The following is a 19847-nucleotide window of genomic DNA, read 5'->3' as shown; positions in this document are numbered from 1 at the left end:
TTAACCTCGGTCCATTATTAAATTATCTAAAGAAAACACACAGAGTTTTCTAAATTGTAGATAAATACTCAAGGAGAAAGTCAGAAACTGAAGACCACTTTGTAATCCAAGAATCTGTCTAATATCTGGACTCTGACTTCTGAAACCAGGTGATTCGGATCAGAACCTCAGGCTGCTGCAGACATCCACACTTTACCAGCAAAAACGATTGTTTGTAACAAAACTTTTCCTTCAGAATTCTGGACACTTTTTCATGTCGGAAATATAAGCTGCACATTTATTATAGAGCATGTGAACCTGAGGTTTTATTTTCATTAACAAACTGTAATAAATTTGTTTCATTGCGTCAGAGATAATTCAAAGGTTCTTAGAATCAGAATCAGCTTTATTGCCAAGTTTGTACATACAAACAAGGAATTTGACTCCGGTACACTTTGCTCTCAGGCTTGTTTTTGCATTACAGAATATACATATTAACAATGTACAATATACACATATATAAATAAAGCATGTTTTAGCATGTAAAACCACTGGGGCCCAAACTGGTGAGTTCACATGTTGTTGTGGAGAAGAAATATTCAATATCTGAAGCTTAGTTTTTTTGTTTCTAGTTAACAGATATATTTAAAATAAGAACTATATAATATTTTTGGTGATTTTATTTGCAAATCTTGCATTTTACATTTTATCAGTTAGACCTACAAGAGAGTTAATCGTATTTATTTGGGTAATTGTCTAATACATTGCAAAGGTAAAAGGGTAAAAATCTCCACAGTCATTTCTAACATGCAGATGTCTCTCTGGTACTCTTCTTCAGAACCCACCAGGGAGCACCACGTAGCAGTGAAGTGATTCCTTTATAAAACACCTTGAAATTAGTGTCTCTTAGATACTCCTAAAACTTGATAGTGTCACTGATTTATAGGTTTACAAAGTATTCATCACAAGAATGTATAGAATTTAAGATAGATAGCTGTCATCAAGCAACAAAGCTGTAAATTGCAGAACTAGAGACAATTAATCTACTGTGTTAACGCAGGGGTTTCAAACTCCAGTTCTGCAACTTCCTGAACCAACAAACCTGGATCAAATGGACAAATTACCTCCTCAGGGTGAAGTGAATTCCTACTAATAAGTTAATTATTTGATTTGGGTGTGTTGAAGCAGACACACGTCTAAGTGTTGCAACGCCATCCTACCGCATCTACATTCTAAAGCACAGAAACCAGACCCTGGACAGACCGGCATATTGGTCCCCATATTGTCAGCTAATATATAAAAGGAGTAGGGAGAAGAAACAAGGATATAAACTTCACACACACATATATGTACTGGTATGAGTGGTCTCTGCACAAAGACTGCAGAAAAACATAAAACTACTTACAAAAAGTAGCTTTACCTTTCTCCTACCAAAGTGAGGCGTTGACTTACGTTTGTGACGGCATCGATGTTTGCTCCGGCCAGGCAGAGGTGACGGACGACCTCGAGGCTCCCGTTTCCAGCAGCCAGATGGAGAGGTGTTCTTCCATGCTGGATATAAAAAATCCAAATGAAAAGTGACGTTTTCTGACCAAACTCAAAAAACCTACAGTACATGGTGCATGAATTACAGAGGGGGATACTAGCATTGATCTGAAGCTTAGATTGTTCAGGCTGTAATGTTTGGTTGAACTTTAAGAAACAAATATTTAAATCAGAAATATTTTCACATAAAAATGCTTTGATTTAGCTGCAAATACAAGTTGCTCAATCATCCTGGGAAGATTTGTCTAGCTAAGCTGTGTACTTATATAAATGAAACCAGCAATGCAGAGCCAATCACAGTGCTGCTGGATAAACATCTGAAAGTAACAATAGTAAGATTTTATAACAATGATTGAGTGTAATTTCATCCAGGGTATTAATATTATCATGGTTCTGTTAAAATGTGCTAACAACAGAGTGTCTTCAGTCAGAGGCTTCTTCAGATGAGCTGTAAGACAGACCGCTAAAGGAGATCCTTCCTGCCCACAGCGATCAGCATCTACAACGCTACGGCTCTTTGAAAAAACCTGAATAATGAGCTAAACAACATTTAATTTCCCGTTGGGATTAATAAAGTATTTTTGAATGGAATTGAATAGTTATTGCCAGCAGGGCTTTTTACAGTTTTATTGTTATGTCAGTAATAATAATACTAATAATAGTATTAGTTCTGAAGAAAATTAAATAGAGAGATCATATTTCTCTTATTTTAGCTTCCCTTCAATTTCTCCCTGTTAAATCCAGGTTTAAATGCAGACTTACTGCTGGTTCCTAGAGGTTCTATAAGTAGAACAGGAGGCAGATCCAACTGTCCTGCAGGTTTAGGATGTCTCTCTGCTCCAACATACCTAATTTAAATGATTGGATTACCTTTTCAGCATGCCATCAAGTGCTGCAGAAATCTGGTAATCGCCCATTCATTTAAGTCAGGTGTGTGGCAATGGGGAAACAACTGAATTATGCAGACCAGTGGGCCCTGAGGACCATGTTTGGGGACCTCTGTCCAATAATGACCACACCTGCACCTCCATCTCACTCCGAAACCCTAGGATACAACGCTTATATCAGACCTCTGATATACTGGTAACAAGCAACAAATCAGACCAATCTGAAGGCAGCAAACATTCAGCTAACAAACTTAGCATTAATCGTTTGGGAAAGCTAGAAAAGGGAAAGGACTATTTGTCTTGTTTCCTTCTGCAAGTACGGCTGCGCAGTTGGTAGCATGCAGCAAGAAGGTCCCAGGTTCGATTCCCGACCGGGGGTCTTTCTGCATAGAGTTTGCATGTTCTCCCCGTGCATGCGTGGGTTCTCACCGGGTACTCCAGCTTCCTCCCACAGTCCAAAGACATGCCTGTTAGGATAATTGGTATCTCTAAATTGCCCTTAGGTGTATGAATGAGTGTGTACATGGTTGTATGTGTGTTGCCCTGCGATGGACGGGCGACCTGTCCAGGGTGTACCCCGCCTTTCGCCCATAGACTGCTGGAGATAGGCACCAGCTTCCCTGCGACCCGCTATGGAAGAAGCGGTAGAAAATGACTAACTGACTTCTGCAAGTAGTGAAGATATGTTCAAAAAGCCTTCCTTACACAGTGAAAGTTCAAAATACAAATAAAGTAAACACTTGTTCGTCTCCCTCTTCACATCTCACCAACCTGGGTCTGTTGGTACCTTCCTCAGATGCTCAGAGGACTAAAAGCAACCTGAAGCCCTCATCCTGCCTCGGTTCTTACATAAATCACACCGAGAAACGAAGAGGGTGTTGCTGGCCTGGCTTTAAAGAGGATTTTTACAACTGAGGCTGCCCTGTTTGACAGCTAGTGCAGAAGAAAGCTGCTGATTAAAAGAGAAATGGAGCGCCCCCTGAAGGCAACAGTGATTATTATGACTGAATAATTGCCACCATTAAAATATATTGTAAACATGAATTTATGGCTTTGACATTTAAACATTAATCAATTACCTGTCATTTATAGAAATATTAACAGCCAATCCAAAAGAAACTCTGTTTTAAGCAGCATTTTATCTCTGCTTTGAACAAACATACGACTGTGTAAACAGAGCATGCAACATTTTCCATTCCCTCCGGCTTATCCAGCTACCCACTTTTTTTCCAGCTGACAGGGAAGACAAACCCAGGCACAGAGTGTGTGACACAGTGTGCGATGTGCTACTTTACATAATCCTGAAATAAGGAAAATTATGCATAAACCACAACATATCTGGCAGATACACATCACTTCATCGAACTACGCTCCCAGAAACGTTCCGGACTGCAAGCAGAATCTGGGAGAAACCATCCTACTGCAGAATATATTAAAATGGATGGTGTCAAAATAGAAAGTGAAATCAGCAACGTGTGTGGGAAGACGTGCCTGGCAAAGCAAAGCGGGCTCCTGAGTCGAATCTGATTTGTATCAGATATACAAGAGCCCTCTTATAGGCCTGCACCCCAGGTCTTTTTTATGCCCACAGCATAGATGATGAACAGCAAAATAAAGTTTTAATGTCACAATGGTTAAAAAAAAAATACCAGATGTATATATAAAATGTGGAAAATCCTGAAACTGTGAGAGTTCAAAAAAGGTACAGAACATCTACTTTCTGTCAGTATTTATCCTTCTACCCTGCCTGGGATTATTAGGCCTGATGGCAAACAGCTGTGCTGCAGAGTCTAGATGGTGTGGACACACCTTTTTTAGTTGTAGTGAAAACCAGATGGAAAAGTCAAAACAACTAACCACTGGAAGATACATGGCTTTTGTTTTGATCCACCATGCTGCACCAGTTTGATCTTTACTTCAAATGGAAGAACATTATCGTGGCTCCTGATTGGTGAGGTCTGGCTCACACACAGTCGCTCTTAGATGGGGAGTTACAGCCACAATCAAGATTTGCACACCAAACTGACAAACTTGGACATTGTGCTTTTAAAGAAATGATAGATGGAGATGCAGCAATTACGTTTAGGTCCAAAATGAATAAAAAAAATAAGGAATAAAAGCTGCCACACAAAAATAACTGAAGATGCTTATGCTGATGCCCATATATGGTTATTTTGATTTTTTGCCAAAATATATTTGGTAAATGTGTTAGAATTTATGTGAAAAACCATGATTTTGGATGTCCTAGGTACATACAGATACAGCTTCTGAAGCTGGATGGATGGATGGATAAAATGAGAAAAGGATGGTTGGATGAATAAATGGATAATGTAAAAACACGTGGATATGGATGGAGAACAGGTAAATAAATGGTGAACAAAGATGGATTTATTGATGTACTGACGAAACATTTCCACATTGTGTGAGAACCCTTCAGATTTATAATATACTATTGTGAAATAATTTCAGGAAGAGGGAAATTCTGACTTATGCTGACCTTGTTAGGCAGGTCGAGGCTTGCCTTGGCGTTGCACATCGCCATAACGATATCCAGATTCCCATCCTTGCAGGCGATGTGGAGCGGCGTGTTGCCATGGCGATCCTGTTGGTCCAGATGGCAGCATTGTCTGAGGAGGCAGCGAACAACTTCAACCTGACACCGCCGTACAGCCAGGTGGAGAGCCGTGTGTCCGTCCTAGAAATAAAAACAGGTAAAATCCTCGAACATGTTTCAATAAGACAACAAACACTGAATAAACCAGGCAGTACCGTATTTTCCTCACTATAAGGCGCACTTAAAAACCATTAATTTTCTCAAAAAATGACAGTGCGCCTTGTAATCCGGAGCGCCTTATATATGGATCAATTGGTTAATTGGTTGATCCATACTGGTTGTACACGGCGCTCTGTCAAAATGTTTCAGTACGACTGGTAAACTACAAAGCCGCACCGCTTGCAGCATTACGGCTACCGTAGTCAGGGGTGTCGCCGAAGTAATAGCGGTAAACACCTGTACTGTGCTTACTCCTAGTCCAACACCACTTGTGTGTGTATAACGTTTGAATGTACTGTTGCAGGAATTGCCTGAACTATATGTGATTAGAAGCTCAGTGTGTGGGGTGTATGTTTTGTGTGTGTGTATGGAAGATGTTGACATTACTCCTCCGGACAGAGGTGGCGCTGTGTGCTGCCGTAGCTGAGAATCAAGAGTGAAGGAGTGACGTCGGTATTATTGTGTGTGTGGGGTGGGTAGAGACGGCGACCGGTGCAGCGGTGTATGAGTCTGTAAGCCCTGTGTTTTTACGTGCTGCAAAGTCATTAAAAAGAACCCCGAATCTCGTCAACAACTCAGTGTTTTGATGCTGTTTCTTCATGTTCAACTCAGCAACGTATGAGTGAGGGAGTTAACCCCGGGGAAACTAGTAACTTCGGCCCTGGAGAAAGCGTCTCCCCTGTGTCATCAGACTACGGTCAGGGGACAGAAACAGGAAAGGTTAACAGTACTAACGTTTGATTTAGTGCATCAAACTGTTTCTTTTACGTGTTTACTGAATCAGGGAAAAGTTCCCTTTCACGTTTTAACAAACGTTTGACTTCAACTTCATAGACTCCAATGCATTCCTAACGTGCGGTTGGCTCTATTCAATATAATTCTATGTAGAGGAGACCTTACCATGAGAGTGAATGGAGTTATCAGAACGCTGGTTTGTAGTGTATTAATAAAGTTTGACTGACTGACTTATCTGACTGTTTTGTTGACATTCTCTTTAGCACAGCTCCATCTAGTGGATGCATAACGCAACCCCAGTCAAACGTTTGACTGCAGTAGCTTCTATTCTATGCACCTTATAATCTGGTGCGCCTTATATATGAAGAAAGTTCTAAAATAGGCCATTCATTGAAGGTGCGCCTTATAATCCGGTGCGCCTAATAGTGCGGAAAATACGGTAATTACGATATACACACATCTGTCAGTCTGAAGCAGAGGTTTTAGGTGTTTACACTGTCTGTGTGGCGTTATTATCGTAGTCATTTATTGTCACTGCTGTCAGATGTATCATACTTATAGTATAACTATATAGTTTTCAATGGAAACAAATAAAATGAGAGGAGGTTCTAAAGCAGGTAACTAAAGAGGGATGTGGATAACCCAGGTGAGCAACAGCATAACCTGGATTATTTTGCATAAACCTAAAGCCATTTAATGAGTGATCACCTTGTCTGTGGCCTCCAGGTCAGCCTCTTGCTCCACCAAGCACTCCACGATGTCCACGAAGCCCCGAGCAGATGCTGTCAGCAGCGGACTCTCCCCTTCACGATTCTTCGCGTCCACATGGCAGCCTGCCTGGCAGAGCGTTCTGGCTACAGCAGAATATCCATGCCAAGCAGCACAGTGCAGCGGGGTCTCCTGCTCCTGGAGAGAGAGATCAGAAGAAAGATTAAACTCTGGTTCTCTAATGGCCATTCAGTTCCTTATGCTTGACAAAGAAAGTGAGCCCTCACCCTGTCTGTCAGGTCTGGGTTGGCCCGGATGCTGCACAGGTAGCTCACCACGTCAACGTTGCCGTAGCGAGCAGCCACATGAAGAGCCGTTTCTCCAGACTGGAGGAGAAAAGCAACAAAAACTCAAAATAAATATCCCATGTTTCTGTAAATTACAACCTTAGGTGAATCTCCCTATTTCTACATTTCTAATAGCCCTTCAGCCTTCAGTCAGATGTGCTTAAACTTCCCCTCTGCAGTGCAACAAGTTCTCTGCTAAAAATCCAATATGGATCTAAGATCTAAGAGACATTTGTGTACAATGCCAAATTTTTTTATTCTTAAGAAAGATTGACTATGATACTCAACGTAAGACAGAGAACAGCTCAAAGACTGCACATTACAATGTTTGTCAAGACTACGAAATACATTTTAAATCCCATTAGGGAGTTTCTTTGCTAATGTAACACTATGTGTAACATTATGTTTGAAGATTGCTCCACAAGTTTACACATTAAAAAGGCCGAAGTGGGGCAGTCCTCACCCTAAAATGTAAAAAAAAAAATGACAACAAACAGTTTAATATCCTTTTAGTGAAAGAGCTTCCTTAGGCTATAGAGGGCACACACAATGCTGCCCATCCCCAACGTGTTGCTGCATACTTTTCAGTCACTCACAAGAAACACAAAATTGTCTGTAAACATTTCCAGTTGTGAAAAACAGATAGTCAGTCATGGTGTAAATATATACATGTGATGCATTGCTCTTATTATGCTAGCACTGTTTGAAAACTACAGTTAGCCAACTCCTAGTAGCATGACTGTAAAGCAGCTGACTGCAGGCTGGTAACCTGACCAAGTTACCAGCCTGCAGGTATTATATTAACCAGCTAATATTAGCTTGTGCTACTCTCAGTTTTACTCTATAAGAAGCAGGGCTGCAAAAAGGGATAATATAGTATGCAATAAGCATATTTAAAACTATTATAAATTTTGTCTAGCAATATTTTAGGTCCCAACCCCCCAAAAAACAATTTTTTTTATATATGGGTAAGGTCATTATACAAGCATACATCTTTTGCAGCAGTTATGAGGTGTTCATGTCATACGTTTTTTGACATCATCATTGTGTGAGTATTGAGATGCTGCGAAACCTTGGTATTTTCACTCAAAATGATCCTATCTAGAGAATCTCGTATGGACCCATATCTAGCACAGACAATTAATGAAACTGAAATCACTTTCAATATTAATTTAGCAGAAGAAACCTACTTCAACAGAGCTATAAGGACCCTTAACACTGTCCCTGTCAAGTATGATATTGCTTTTATAAGCTTTTATTTGCCAGTAACAGGGAAGACCCTGTGTAAAACTACACCCTGGGCAATGAGTTTGCTTGTTTGTGGGAGACAGAGCCACTTAGAATAAAATCTAATGGATCTAAAATACTTTGTAAAAGTCTTGAGTCATCCCTCATTTCTTTATATTTAGCAATCAGACTTTCATGTAATCTTTAAAGCGATCTTGATCAATAGTTTTCCAGACTTTCTGTCGGTCTTTAAAGGTTGACTTTGAACTTCGGGAATTGTTTTCTCACTCATTTTTAGACAGTTTGGTTTTAATAAGGTGATTCACAAAGAGCTGTTAGCTGAAAACACGAGTTACAGCAGACAATCAACTGAAAGATGCATTTCTCAATTGCTGCTAACAAAAATCTGAAAAGCGTGGCATGTACTTATGATCAGGACTGTGAAATAAATAAATAAAATCAAGTGCACCCTTCAGACATGATTTAATTAGGAAATAGAGTCCACCTGCATATTGGCCCGAACACACGGTAAAACATGGTGGTGGCAGCATCATACTGCGGGGGTGTTATACCCGAGCAGGTACAGGGAAGCTGATTAATTTAAACATGATTTGGCCCTATGTTTAAACAAACAGCCAGAGCTACAATAAAATGGTTTAGATCAAAGCATATTTATATGTTTGGATGGCCTAGTCAAAACCCAGACCTACATCAAATTGAGAATTAGTGGCTGGACTTGAAAATCGTCTTCATAGACATCTTTTATCCAATCTGACAGAGCTTAAGGTATTTTGCAAAGATTGGGCAACAATTCCTGTCTTTAGTTGTGTAAAACTATTAGAGCTTAAAAGACTTGTGGTTGTAAGGTGAGAAAAACATAAAAAGTTCAAGTCACTGAAAGGAGGAGAATCAGTTTTATTCTTATATTTGGTCTGACAGACACACCTAAGCTTGTCATTTGAAAGTGATCAAGGTAATCATTTAGGAAGGGCCTGGGGTGCAGATTAGCTCTGGTCTGGTGGACGAAGACTCTGCTCTGTGATTGCAGGCAGACGAGGACGCCGGCGGCTAAAATCGTTCAAGAGACGGCAAACTGCTTTAGGGATTTTGTGTAGCAGCGCAAGCTCTGTATAATCAAAGCCACAGCAGCAGCATCAAAAACAAACACACACTCATACACACACAATCCATCCTTCTCCGTCTCTATAGCAACAACAAATAAACCGATGAAACGCCAGAGTAACCGCTTTTCTCTTCAGGTGTGTGAAACCTCAGCGTGAATGTGTTTGTGGTCTTTTCAACGCGATGCTTCTCTAGAGGTTTGCTGGGTGGGAGGAGGTGAGTAACTGAGGAGTAGTAGTAAGGACGACATGTGCTTTAATGTGTGTGAAAGTGAGACATGCAGGGATGGGGGAGAACTGACTCACCTTGTCTTGGACATCCAGAGGGCATTTCTTTTCATGAAGAAATTTCAGGGTCTCGACGTGGCCGTGTCTGGCAGCATAGTAGATAGCGTTGGCTCCGCTCTGAAGGTTCCAGAGAAGAGAACATTTCAGATTTTATCCCGCAGATATTTAAAACAACACACCTCATGTTTCACCTGGGACTACTTCAGGGACATGCTAACATCCTGCACTTACAGTCGCATTAGTCAAGGTGCTGCCATGGTAACGGCTAACAAAAGAAGCTTGTTGCAAATCTCCTGTCAATGTGTGTTTAAGTTGCATTTCTGTTGTCCTGACAGCTCAGAGATGATCCTCATTAACAACTCCATGTCCAAGATGAAGCAGCTGTTTCTGGACAAAATGCTGACTTCTGTCAAACTATCAAACGTTCTGCATGTTTGGCTGCAAACATCAAAATTATATATACCAGCTCAAATTTATGCATACACCTACACCTCTATGCTTTTTAGGAAGGAAAGAGGTCAATTTAACAGGAGACTATTTTTAAACACAATACACTTTCAACAGAGTGAAGGCTGGGGCCATAAAAGAAGATTAATCCATGCTTGTTTGATCTCTTGCAAAAGTAGTATTGATGCATGTTTGGCATCCTTGTCCTACTGAAACACAAATTTCCACCGTTTGACCCAGTCTGAAAAGAAATTGGTTATAATGGTCACGAACAAACCCAGAACCAGAAATCTCAGGCCGATCATAATCTGGAAACAGGTTTATCTCACCATGAACTGACAGGGATCAGACTAAAAAATATGTCCATACAGACCGATACCTTCAAGCTTGTTATAATCTAAAAAGCAGGCTAACATTAGGCTTGTGGAAAAGCCCCAGCCTCAACAGTATTGAAAATATAAAGACTTTGTTTAAATAGCTGGATCAAATAGGTTCCCCAACATTTCTGATGGGAAGACTGGATGAAAGTTCAGGCTGAATTAGTCCAGAACCTTGTTGTTGAAAAGCATGCAGTTGATTTTCAATACCTCTGCTGAGAACGTATGGACGTATGAACCTGTGAGACTTTAGTGATTCCTAACCTTTTATTTCTGGAAACCTCCAACTTGTTGAAAGCTGAATATGAATATTAGAAAAGGTTAAAGGAAAACTCTTGATTGAACTCCTTTGTTCTTACAGGATATGACTGATATATAGTATATATGATACATTAATACATTTTGTACAAAAGTATTTCTCTAAGTAAACAAGTCTAATTTACACAGTTTGTTTGTGAGGTTTTCAGATACAGTTAATAGTCTCTCCTCACAGCGGTTTTAATGCATTTAATTCGAGTATAATAAACTCCACAGCTGGAATCAGAATCACGCTGACAACAAACAGGTTATACCTTGTCATTAGCCTGGATTTCTGCACCGTTTCTCATCAACACCTCGATGATCTGGATGTTGCCGCAGCCGGCTGCAATCAGGAGTGGAGGAGTCCCATGCTGCGATAAACAACACAATGGTGCTTTTAGCTTTATCTGGCAGTAATAAGCTTATAAAGAAGAAGAAAACATTTTTGATTAAACTCCCTGAAAATTGAGTATAACCTTACTCTCCTCCTTTTTTATATCTGCTTTTAACACTGCTCTCATTTTTATTATGAATTATTATTTTTTTTATCTATGTAAAATACATATTCAAATTCAAAAATACTTTATTAATCCCAAAGGGAAATTAAATGTTGTTATAGCTCATATTATGAAGGTTTCCTCAAAGAGCCGTTGTAGATGCTGATGGCTGTGGGCAGGAAGGATCTCCTGTAGAGCTCCGTCTTACAGCAGATCTGAAGAAGCCTCTGACTGAAGACACTCTGTTGTTGTAGGACAGTCTCATGAAGAGGATGCTCAGGGTTCTCCATAATGTTCTTCATTTTATGAAGTATCCATCTTTCCACAATGATCTCCAGAGGTTCCAGAGGAGTCCCCAGAACAGAGCCAGCCTTCTTTATCAGCTTGTTGAGCTTTTTTAAGTCCCTGGCTCTGATGCTGCTTCCCCAGCAGATGATGGTAGAAGAGATCACACTCTCCACAACAGACTTATAGAAGAAATGCAGCATCTTGCTGCAAACACCAAAGGACCTAAGCTTCCTCAAGAAGTACAGTCTGCTCTGTCCCTTCTTGTAGATGGCTTCACAGTTGCATCTCCACTCTAGTCTGTTGTCCAGGTGTATGTGTTTACACTGCATATACAGCAACCATATTAAACGTAAAACCCAGAAAATCCAACTTCTGAGCACAAAGCACCATTATAACTGGTTGAAGGTCACTTAATGCACAGATGAAGGGTGTTAGGCTGCCTTTAAGTTTTCGTTTTTACTTGCTGGCATTTGTTTGCATCATTTACAGACTTCAGTTGTGCTGAGCATTTTCACTTGTGTGTAAGACATAAGTGAAGAAAGTTTTAAAGGCTTAATTGCTTGGAAATATGAACACTGTCGTTTTTAACAAGGTGTAGCCTTGTCGCTGAAGTCATGTCTGTTGCTCAGTAGATAGGTTGGATTATTGACCCTAATAAAATCCCACCTGAGGGCAGCTTTGGCATTTTCCTTTTAAGAAGAACCAAATCTTAAACCTGTCATCAGCCTCAAACACATTACTGTCCAACTTACATATTTTATTTTACTACAGTCAAAGGTAGATTACATCTAAATAAAATCTTGATGTTGCACAGCTGATTATAATACATTTTCATGTTTTTTTATTATAATCTCTCAATCAAACATGAAACCTTCATTTTCTCACAATAAAGCGCAGTTATTGTCACAGTATGAGCACATGCAGTATTGCAATTGCAAAGGTAGTGGTTAGACGTAATATCTGGTAGGACATGTATATTTCAAGTTTCAGACATTAAAGCACTGAATATCAGCAACTATTTAACCAGTTGGATGGACTCTAACTGCTGTCACCTAAAGTTTTGCTGGAGTGGCTGAGATCCTACAGCTCACTGAGAAAAGGTGGGGGGCATTTATAAATCGGTAAAGAAAGAAAAGAGTTGGGAAAACGAACCTTAACTATAATCAACATCATTATTCTCTCTAAACTTGGGTAAAAAAAAACATGGGAGCCTCCTGAACCTTGTTCACTCCCAAGTTATAAAAGAAACAAGTAAAATATTCCAATCCTGACTCCTCTACATGAACGAAGAAGACAACCTCATTTCAGTCCCATACAGGATTTAAGGATCTTTTTTCTATAATCTGAAACAATGACCACAAAACTCACCAATAATTTAGCCTCCTATGACGTAACGATTAATTGATTCTGGTTTGATTTATGAGGTAGGAACATGTGATTAACCCTCAGAAGTATTTTGGACTTTATTCAACTATCAGCTTCCGACCAACAACATAAAACCTAAACCCCACCCCATGGGATGAAATGTTTGTAGACATGTTCAACATTTTTATATCTACAAAGTTAGTTGGACAAAACAAACTTTGTGGAGAGTCACCTTGTTGGGCTGGTTGACGTCGTAACTGTTTAATGAGCTGAGCAGATGCTGCAGTCCAGGCACGTTGTCGTCATTAATGGCGTGGATGATGGCCTTCATCACAAAGGAGTCCTCCTCATCCTATTCAGTAAGAAAAAGAAAAGACTTAGGTAGGTGATTCTTCCAATCTTACAAACAATGATCTAACGTCCTCAATGTTAGTCTGCATTTTTGCCCACCACATCTCTATGAACAATCCTTTTCCTAAGAGCAAACGGCAGCATTTTTTTTTAAATCAGCAGTTTGATAGAAAGTTAAAACTGTCAGCAACTTGTGACCCAACAACCTTGAGAAAAAATCGTTTGTGAAGCTCAGAACTTGGCTGTGATGCTCTGATGCACAACGAGATGAAGAGCAGGAAGGCAGGGGGTGAGGAGGATGGAGGAGAGGAGGCTAATGTGGCATTTGTTCAGCCAAGCTTGACGCTCCAGCTGCATTCCTCAACATAACCTTCCTGCTGCGCGAGCCGTGACTAAAGCGCCTTGGAGCGCTCGGAAACAACACAAACACGTAGGAGCAGCACACTGCTCCCGGTGAAGTCACTCTCCATGTTTAACTTAATTTTCTGGTTGCTAATTAAAAAGGAGAGGATAAATATGTTATAACAACTGAACTCCAAATTAGTTTATAAAATTTCCACAGAAGTGATCGCCAACTTCACATTTTAAGACTTCATTATCAGACGCTTCCTTTCTACTGGGATCTTATCACATGATGACTACTTCAGCACAAAGCAGCTTCAAATCACTGGCAGTGAAGCAGCAAATGACCATTTTAAAGCCCTGGTTTATATCAAGGACTAATACCCTTGTCACGCCTTGTGTTTCTACAGCTTTAACTAAAGGATGCTCCAGCGTCGCCTTTCTATGCCTTGGAAAACGTGACATGAGTAGGGGTGCACCGATCGATCGGCTGACCGAACCGATCTCATCGGCTGAGCTTATCTACCTCGGCTCCCCACTGTTGACAACTTACTCGCTATATTTAGTGACTTCTTAGACCCCTTTAGCAACTTTTTTTTTTATTATATAAGGGACTAGCGACAAATCTAGCAAATATTGTTCAATGTTTTTAATAAAATAAGAAAAAAATACAGTATGGGCCAAAATCAGAATCGGCAGGTCAGGTTTTTTAAAGATTGGTGATCGGCCAGAAAACTGCAATCGGTGCCCCCCTAGACATGAAGGTTGCTAACTTAAGAGATGCCAAATATATCTAAAGTGCATCTCAATAAATTAAAATATCACTGAAGTTTCTTTTTAGCAACATTACTGAAAAAATTAAATCCATATATCACAATTTATTACATACAGAAATCTATTTCAAGTGTTTATTTCTGTTAATTTTCAAAACCAAACATTTTATTTCTTATAAAATTATAAAATTACAAAAGGCAAAGAAAGTTCTGTTGTGTCTAAGTTATGGCCTGCGTGATCTTGAGGAAGACTTCGGACAGGAACCAGGCAATCATTTACTGTAACACCATCCAGAAGATGGGTAAGTCACAAAATGTCATTGCTAAAGAAGCTTACTGTTCATAAAGTGACATATTCAAGCATATTAATGGAAAGTTGAGTGGAAGGAAAAACTGGCCCAGAAAAAGATGCACAAGAAACAGTGGAAACTGAAGCCTTGAGAAGACTGTGAAGCAAAGCAAATTCAAGAGTTTCGCAGGAGATTCACAAGGCGTGGACAGCAGCTGGAGTCAGAGGTTCAAGTACCACCACGCTCAGACGGTCCAATCCCAGCAGAGATTTACAGTAATTTAATGTTCTTTGTTTCACTGTTGAATGTTGAGGACAGTCTTTGCAGACTCACTGCTCTGAATAAGAAGAAATAATGAATGAATGAATGAATAAAACTTAAAACGAAAATATTTGTCTGTTACCGATGCCCTTTGGTGCACCAGCTGAAACAAAGCCTCAAACGTTAACACAAACTCCTCTCAGTCTGAGTGGAAACTTTAAAGCAGAGTGTCCACACTAAACCACACCTCTTTCTAGCGTTTCAGTAAAGCTGCTCGGACAATAAAGCTAACGATCGTGAGCAGAGGTTAAACTACGGCTGCAGTTCAGACAGCAAACTAAAGGAGGCGCTGCAATCACAGCAACCGCGGTTCTGTGTGCCATATTACCTGAGGCATAAGGAGGTTTGTGTGAGCTGGCTTTGGTCTACCGCTGACGTTCGGTAAATGATTAAGCTTCTAACCGCAATAACATAGAGTGTTAGTGTGTCACTGTCTGACTCACTGACTGACAAAACCTTGTCAGAGTCCATATCTGTGGAGTCGCATTCCTACCTGCTGGACTTGGTTGTAAAGAACTTGAAATCCTACAGGTCTACAAACTTGAGACCGGCTGCACTTTGTGGGGGAAATCCGGAAGAAATCAAAATATACACAGAGGCTGGAGATTTCTCAGAAAGATTGTCAAGCTGGAAATACCAGAGCTGCAACTGGGAGCATGAGGTCTTAATGAGAAAATCCGCATCAATGAAACTAACCTGAACTCATTAATAGTTCACTCTCCTATCAAGTTTCCCATTTTAAACAACAGGCAGATTGGTGATAACAGCAACATATTTTGGTGGTACATAATGGCGTTACCGGCTGTAAAAGCAAAGAAACTGAAGACTTTGGATAAGGATCTCAGATGTAATGTTGCAGAACAGCTCTGCCCATCCTGCCTTCATGTGGATTTTACATTCTTTTTAAATGCGCTGGTAGCAACTTCATGCGTGAAGAATAGAAGCTGGGATCCAGGTCTTACCAGTGTGTCATCGCTGCGTGCCACACTCATGTTGCTTCTGGACAGGAAGGAGCGGGACAGGCGGTTACATAAGGAAATGAGCCGGACGGATTGCTGAGGAAAGAAGAACAAGAGCTCTGCTTTATGAACAAGCACAACTTTACCAAGTTCATGTCAAGTCATATTAAGGGAACTCAACGGTCAGACAAGCAGACATGTAGAGTGATTTTCTGCTCCATTTGTGTTCTGTTTCTTTACTTGATAGCCTACTGACCCACTGCTGTAGGAGACCTGGTTGTGTCTCCCCACTTTGATCAGTTAACCTCATAGTAAAGTACAGTCCTGGCCCGCAGAATACACTGGATAGAAAGCAGGGGTGTCCAAACGTTCTGTCACATGGGACAAAACCGCGGCCAAGCATTTGTGTTCTTCATCATAAACCTAAACATAATTTAGGCTTTTTTTCCCTTTTTGTCTCCTTGAAAATAACTAAACATGCAATATTTCAATAAATGAACAACGTGGTGAGACCCTTGTAGAAAATGGATGTGTAAATGGGTGTAGATTTAGAACAAAAGAAAGTAATTCAACCAGAACAGGATTTGGGTCACTCTTCAGAAACTGGCGGTTTTTAGCCAAGTTTAATGACTGGGTGCCATGAAAGTCTACTAATGAGTTAAAGTCACAGGGGGTTTGTTCTCCTACTAACTAATAAAAGACATATACTTTATGTTGTACCCAACATTTTAAGAAGATTTTAATATGTAAGTGAAAATCTCAGTCTAAAAAAAAATAAGACAAAGTGTCCGTTTCCATCCACCGCCTCTCCTGAAATCATCCCAATGCCCTTTAAACATCTCTGACATAAAGTCAAGAATGCTCTTGTCCACAGCCCTCTTTGAGAAACCCACATTTTGTTGTCAGATTTATTTCTGAACTTTGGCCAAAACCTTAACTTTCTTCTGGTGAATAAACTCTTTTTGTGGATCAAAATTGACTGGTTAGTGGAAATGTTCACAAGTTCCTCCACCTACACACACACACACACACAAAAAACTGTTTAATCAGAAGAACGGTAACCCCACAGCATGATGCTGCCACCATCATGTTTTACTCTAGGTGTGCTGTTCTTTTAGTCATGCTCAGTGGTGTTTCTTTTTGGTTTGTTTTGCCTAACATACCTTTTGTGGAGTCTTGGGAGGTTTTAGCCTGACCTAGATGTTTCGTTTGGAAGAAAGGGCTTCGGTCTTGTAATCCTTCACCTTAGTCCAGGCTTAAAGTTTCCTTGCAGGAAAATGTTGTGGACAACCAGTACTTGTTGGAAATCCCTGCAGCTTCTTCAGTGTTGCCTACTGACCATTTTCTATTCGTTTTAGAGAATTTTCTAGTTTTTGCAATGCCACTATTGTACCAAGTTTTCCCAAATAATATTGACGGACTTTGCCGTTTAAATATATTAATTTATTTGATTTTTATTTTTTTTGTAACTTTATCCTGACTGATACCTTTAGACAATGAGGTACTTCTGACCCTTTGTGACCCGTCTGCAGACTAAGGCTTTAGATAAAGAATGCAAATGATAAAATGTATGAACTTCCTGTGAAGAAAGCTAAACTTTAATTCAGGTTTTTGGGGTATTGCATGTTTTTTTTGAAAAGGCCCCTAAAAACTTTGTTGCTGAAGTTGAATTGTACTGAATATGTCCCTGAAGGCGGAAAAAGATTTGCAATGAAAATCTTTGTGTAACTTCCCACAACACAACAACCTGGCCTTTTAACAGAGAAGTGTCCATTTTTTATATTTACTGCAAGCTGCATAAAGTCTTAATAGTAACAGTTAACGGAAGTTCAAAATCATCCAAATCACAGTATTCTAAAAAGTGCGAGCATTTGTTTCAGATTACAATTATATATTACCAAAATGACTAACTTTACAATTAAGGTAATTGCAAAGCTAACATTGGCTAAACTGCACAGCCAGAAGACACCATATAACTACTGATAATGAATCAATTAATGCCTGTCATACAGCCAGGATGCTTTGCTGAGTCAGTTACTGGGTGTCAACACAGGCGAGCAGATGATGACATGAGCCAGCAGCAGACAGAGGCTACATGAAGTTATATCTGAGGAGATTTTCTGCACTAGAAAGTGTAAACACACCCGTGCAATCCTCCACCAATCCTAGGGTAAAACGCTGTTTGCACAGTTTGAAAAGCGTTAATGAGGAAAATTACTTACTTTCCACTTTCTTCGAGCTGCAAACTTTTTAAACTTTTCCATGTTGACGGCGGACTCCTTCCTGCTCAGTGCTTGCTGAGTGTCTTTTGGCTGGTTTCACAAACAGGATCCAAAAAAAGTGCAAATATTAACTTTCTAATCAAAACAATTTGAGTTCAAAGGACTGCCATAAAACGATGATAAAGCATTTTAAATTTCACAGGGCCTTGGATGTTTCAAATTAAATAAAGATTATCCACAGAAAACAGAATCTAACCTTGATCCAGGGATGCTGGAGGGTGTCCTGAATCGTCATTCTCTTTCTGGGTACAGAGGTATCAAAGAGATGAAAAAGCCCATTTGTGGCCACAGTGTGTACAAACCGAAATATGAACAGAATCCTTTTTAACAAGATAATGTTGTTTTTTATTTCACAAGTGGAGAATTTACCCTCGTTTGTGGATTGATTAAAGAACGTAAAACAAAGCGAGGCATTAAAAATGCGCCAGCACCACCTGAGGGTCAGCCGTCTTTATTGTGATCTTGTGTTTTGAAAGTAGTTTTTTATTTTATTTTTTTACAAACCAACTGGCATCTAGTTCTTATGAAAACATAAAACAAATCTTTCTTTTAAATGTATAGTTTTTTTTTTATTAACAAGTTTGTCTAGTAATCATAGACTTACAGTTTCCCTGGGGTATAAATACGAACACAGAGGGCCATTTATGTTAACCACTCTACAAAATGGGGAAGACAAGAGAACATATCACTCAAATGAGGCACATGAAGTGTCGATTTTCTTAATTCAGCGAATTACTTTATAAAAATAGATAATTGCCTAAACCGCTGTGTCAGCACCACACCAATAATAAAAACATTTAAAATAGCTTGAACTGTGACAAATAAGGCTGGATGATCACCCAAGTTTAGCTTGCTAGCCAGGGCCATTCCTAGCTCTGTGACGTCCTTGAAAGGTCCGGTTTTGGGCCCCAAACTACACTGTAGAGATTCCTGATATAGTAGATCATCCTCAAACATACCTAAATCTATTGCATATCACAACCAAAAACAGGCTATCATAATGATAGCCTCTGATATTAGAATAACCAGACCCAATAATGTTACCCAATTTCATGCTACGCTATGCAGATCCTCTGTCTGCACAAAGGAAGATTGGCTCACCTCAGCAACACAGTGGCTCCAACAAGAGGTCAATCTCACTCACTTTCTGATTCATTCAGCTAATAACTATTTGATCACTAGGGAGCAATCCTAATGTATGATCAGAATTGGCAACTGATGTGTGGTTTATTGTTATTTGGAGAAAAATGTCCCTAAATAAATGAGCTCATCATTTAAACATTTCGTTTTGTATTTACATAGGTTGTTTCTGTCTAATATAAAATCAGTTTGATGATCAGAAACATTTAAACAGAATACATCTGTAAAGGGGAATTTAATTTTTCAGTCCTGTCTACGAGGTTATAGGAAAAAGCTTTAGCCCAGAGCAACTCAGAACATTATGAAATAGTGTAATCAACCCGTCATTATCTTAAAATATTCTTCATTAATCTTCCTTGCTGCCGAGATAATTCGGTCTGCTTGTGATGCAGATCAATTCAAAAAGCTTCCACCGAACTGAACTCAGTTGGTGAATCTAAAAGCCATGTTAGATAGCTTCTTGATTCACCCAGAGTTAGTTAAGCAGCTTGTGGCCTTTTCCAAA

At 39.7% G+C, this 19847-nt stretch overlaps 1 protein-coding gene across 3 annotated transcripts in view; it reads right to left on the bottom strand.

The window, feature by feature from the left end:
- The window catches only part of dapk1 (death-associated protein kinase 1), a 98815-nt gene that overhangs the window by 22196 nt on the left and 56772 nt on the right, over positions 1-19847 (bottom strand). For all 3 annotated transcript variants that reach the window (XM_047381302.1, XM_047381304.1, XM_047381303.1), the window contains exons 9-18: positions 18399-18444; positions 18143-18232; positions 15924-16016; positions 13117-13236; positions 11007-11105; positions 9629-9727; positions 6915-7013; positions 6628-6825; positions 4909-5106; positions 1432-1530 (exon numbers count right to left, since the gene is read on the bottom strand). In XM_047381302.1, the coding sequence (XP_047237258.1) occupies positions 1432-1530; positions 4909-5106; positions 6628-6825; positions 6915-7013; positions 9629-9727; positions 11007-11105; positions 13117-13236; positions 15924-16016; positions 18143-18232; positions 18399-18444 (1141 nt within the window). The remainder of the gene's footprint in view (positions 1-1431; positions 1531-4908; positions 5107-6627; positions 6826-6914; positions 7014-9628; positions 9728-11006; positions 11106-13116; positions 13237-15923; positions 16017-18142; positions 18233-18398; positions 18445-19847) is intronic.

Source organism: Girardinichthys multiradiatus, chromosome 12, assembly GCF_021462225.1.
Source record: "Girardinichthys multiradiatus isolate DD_20200921_A chromosome 12, DD_fGirMul_XY1, whole genome shotgun sequence".
Classification (NCBI taxonomy): Eukaryota; Metazoa; Chordata; class Actinopteri; order Cyprinodontiformes; family Goodeidae; genus Girardinichthys; species Girardinichthys multiradiatus.
The sequence above is the reverse complement of the archived record's forward strand: the minus strand, read 5'-3'. Positions and strand labels throughout refer to the sequence as shown.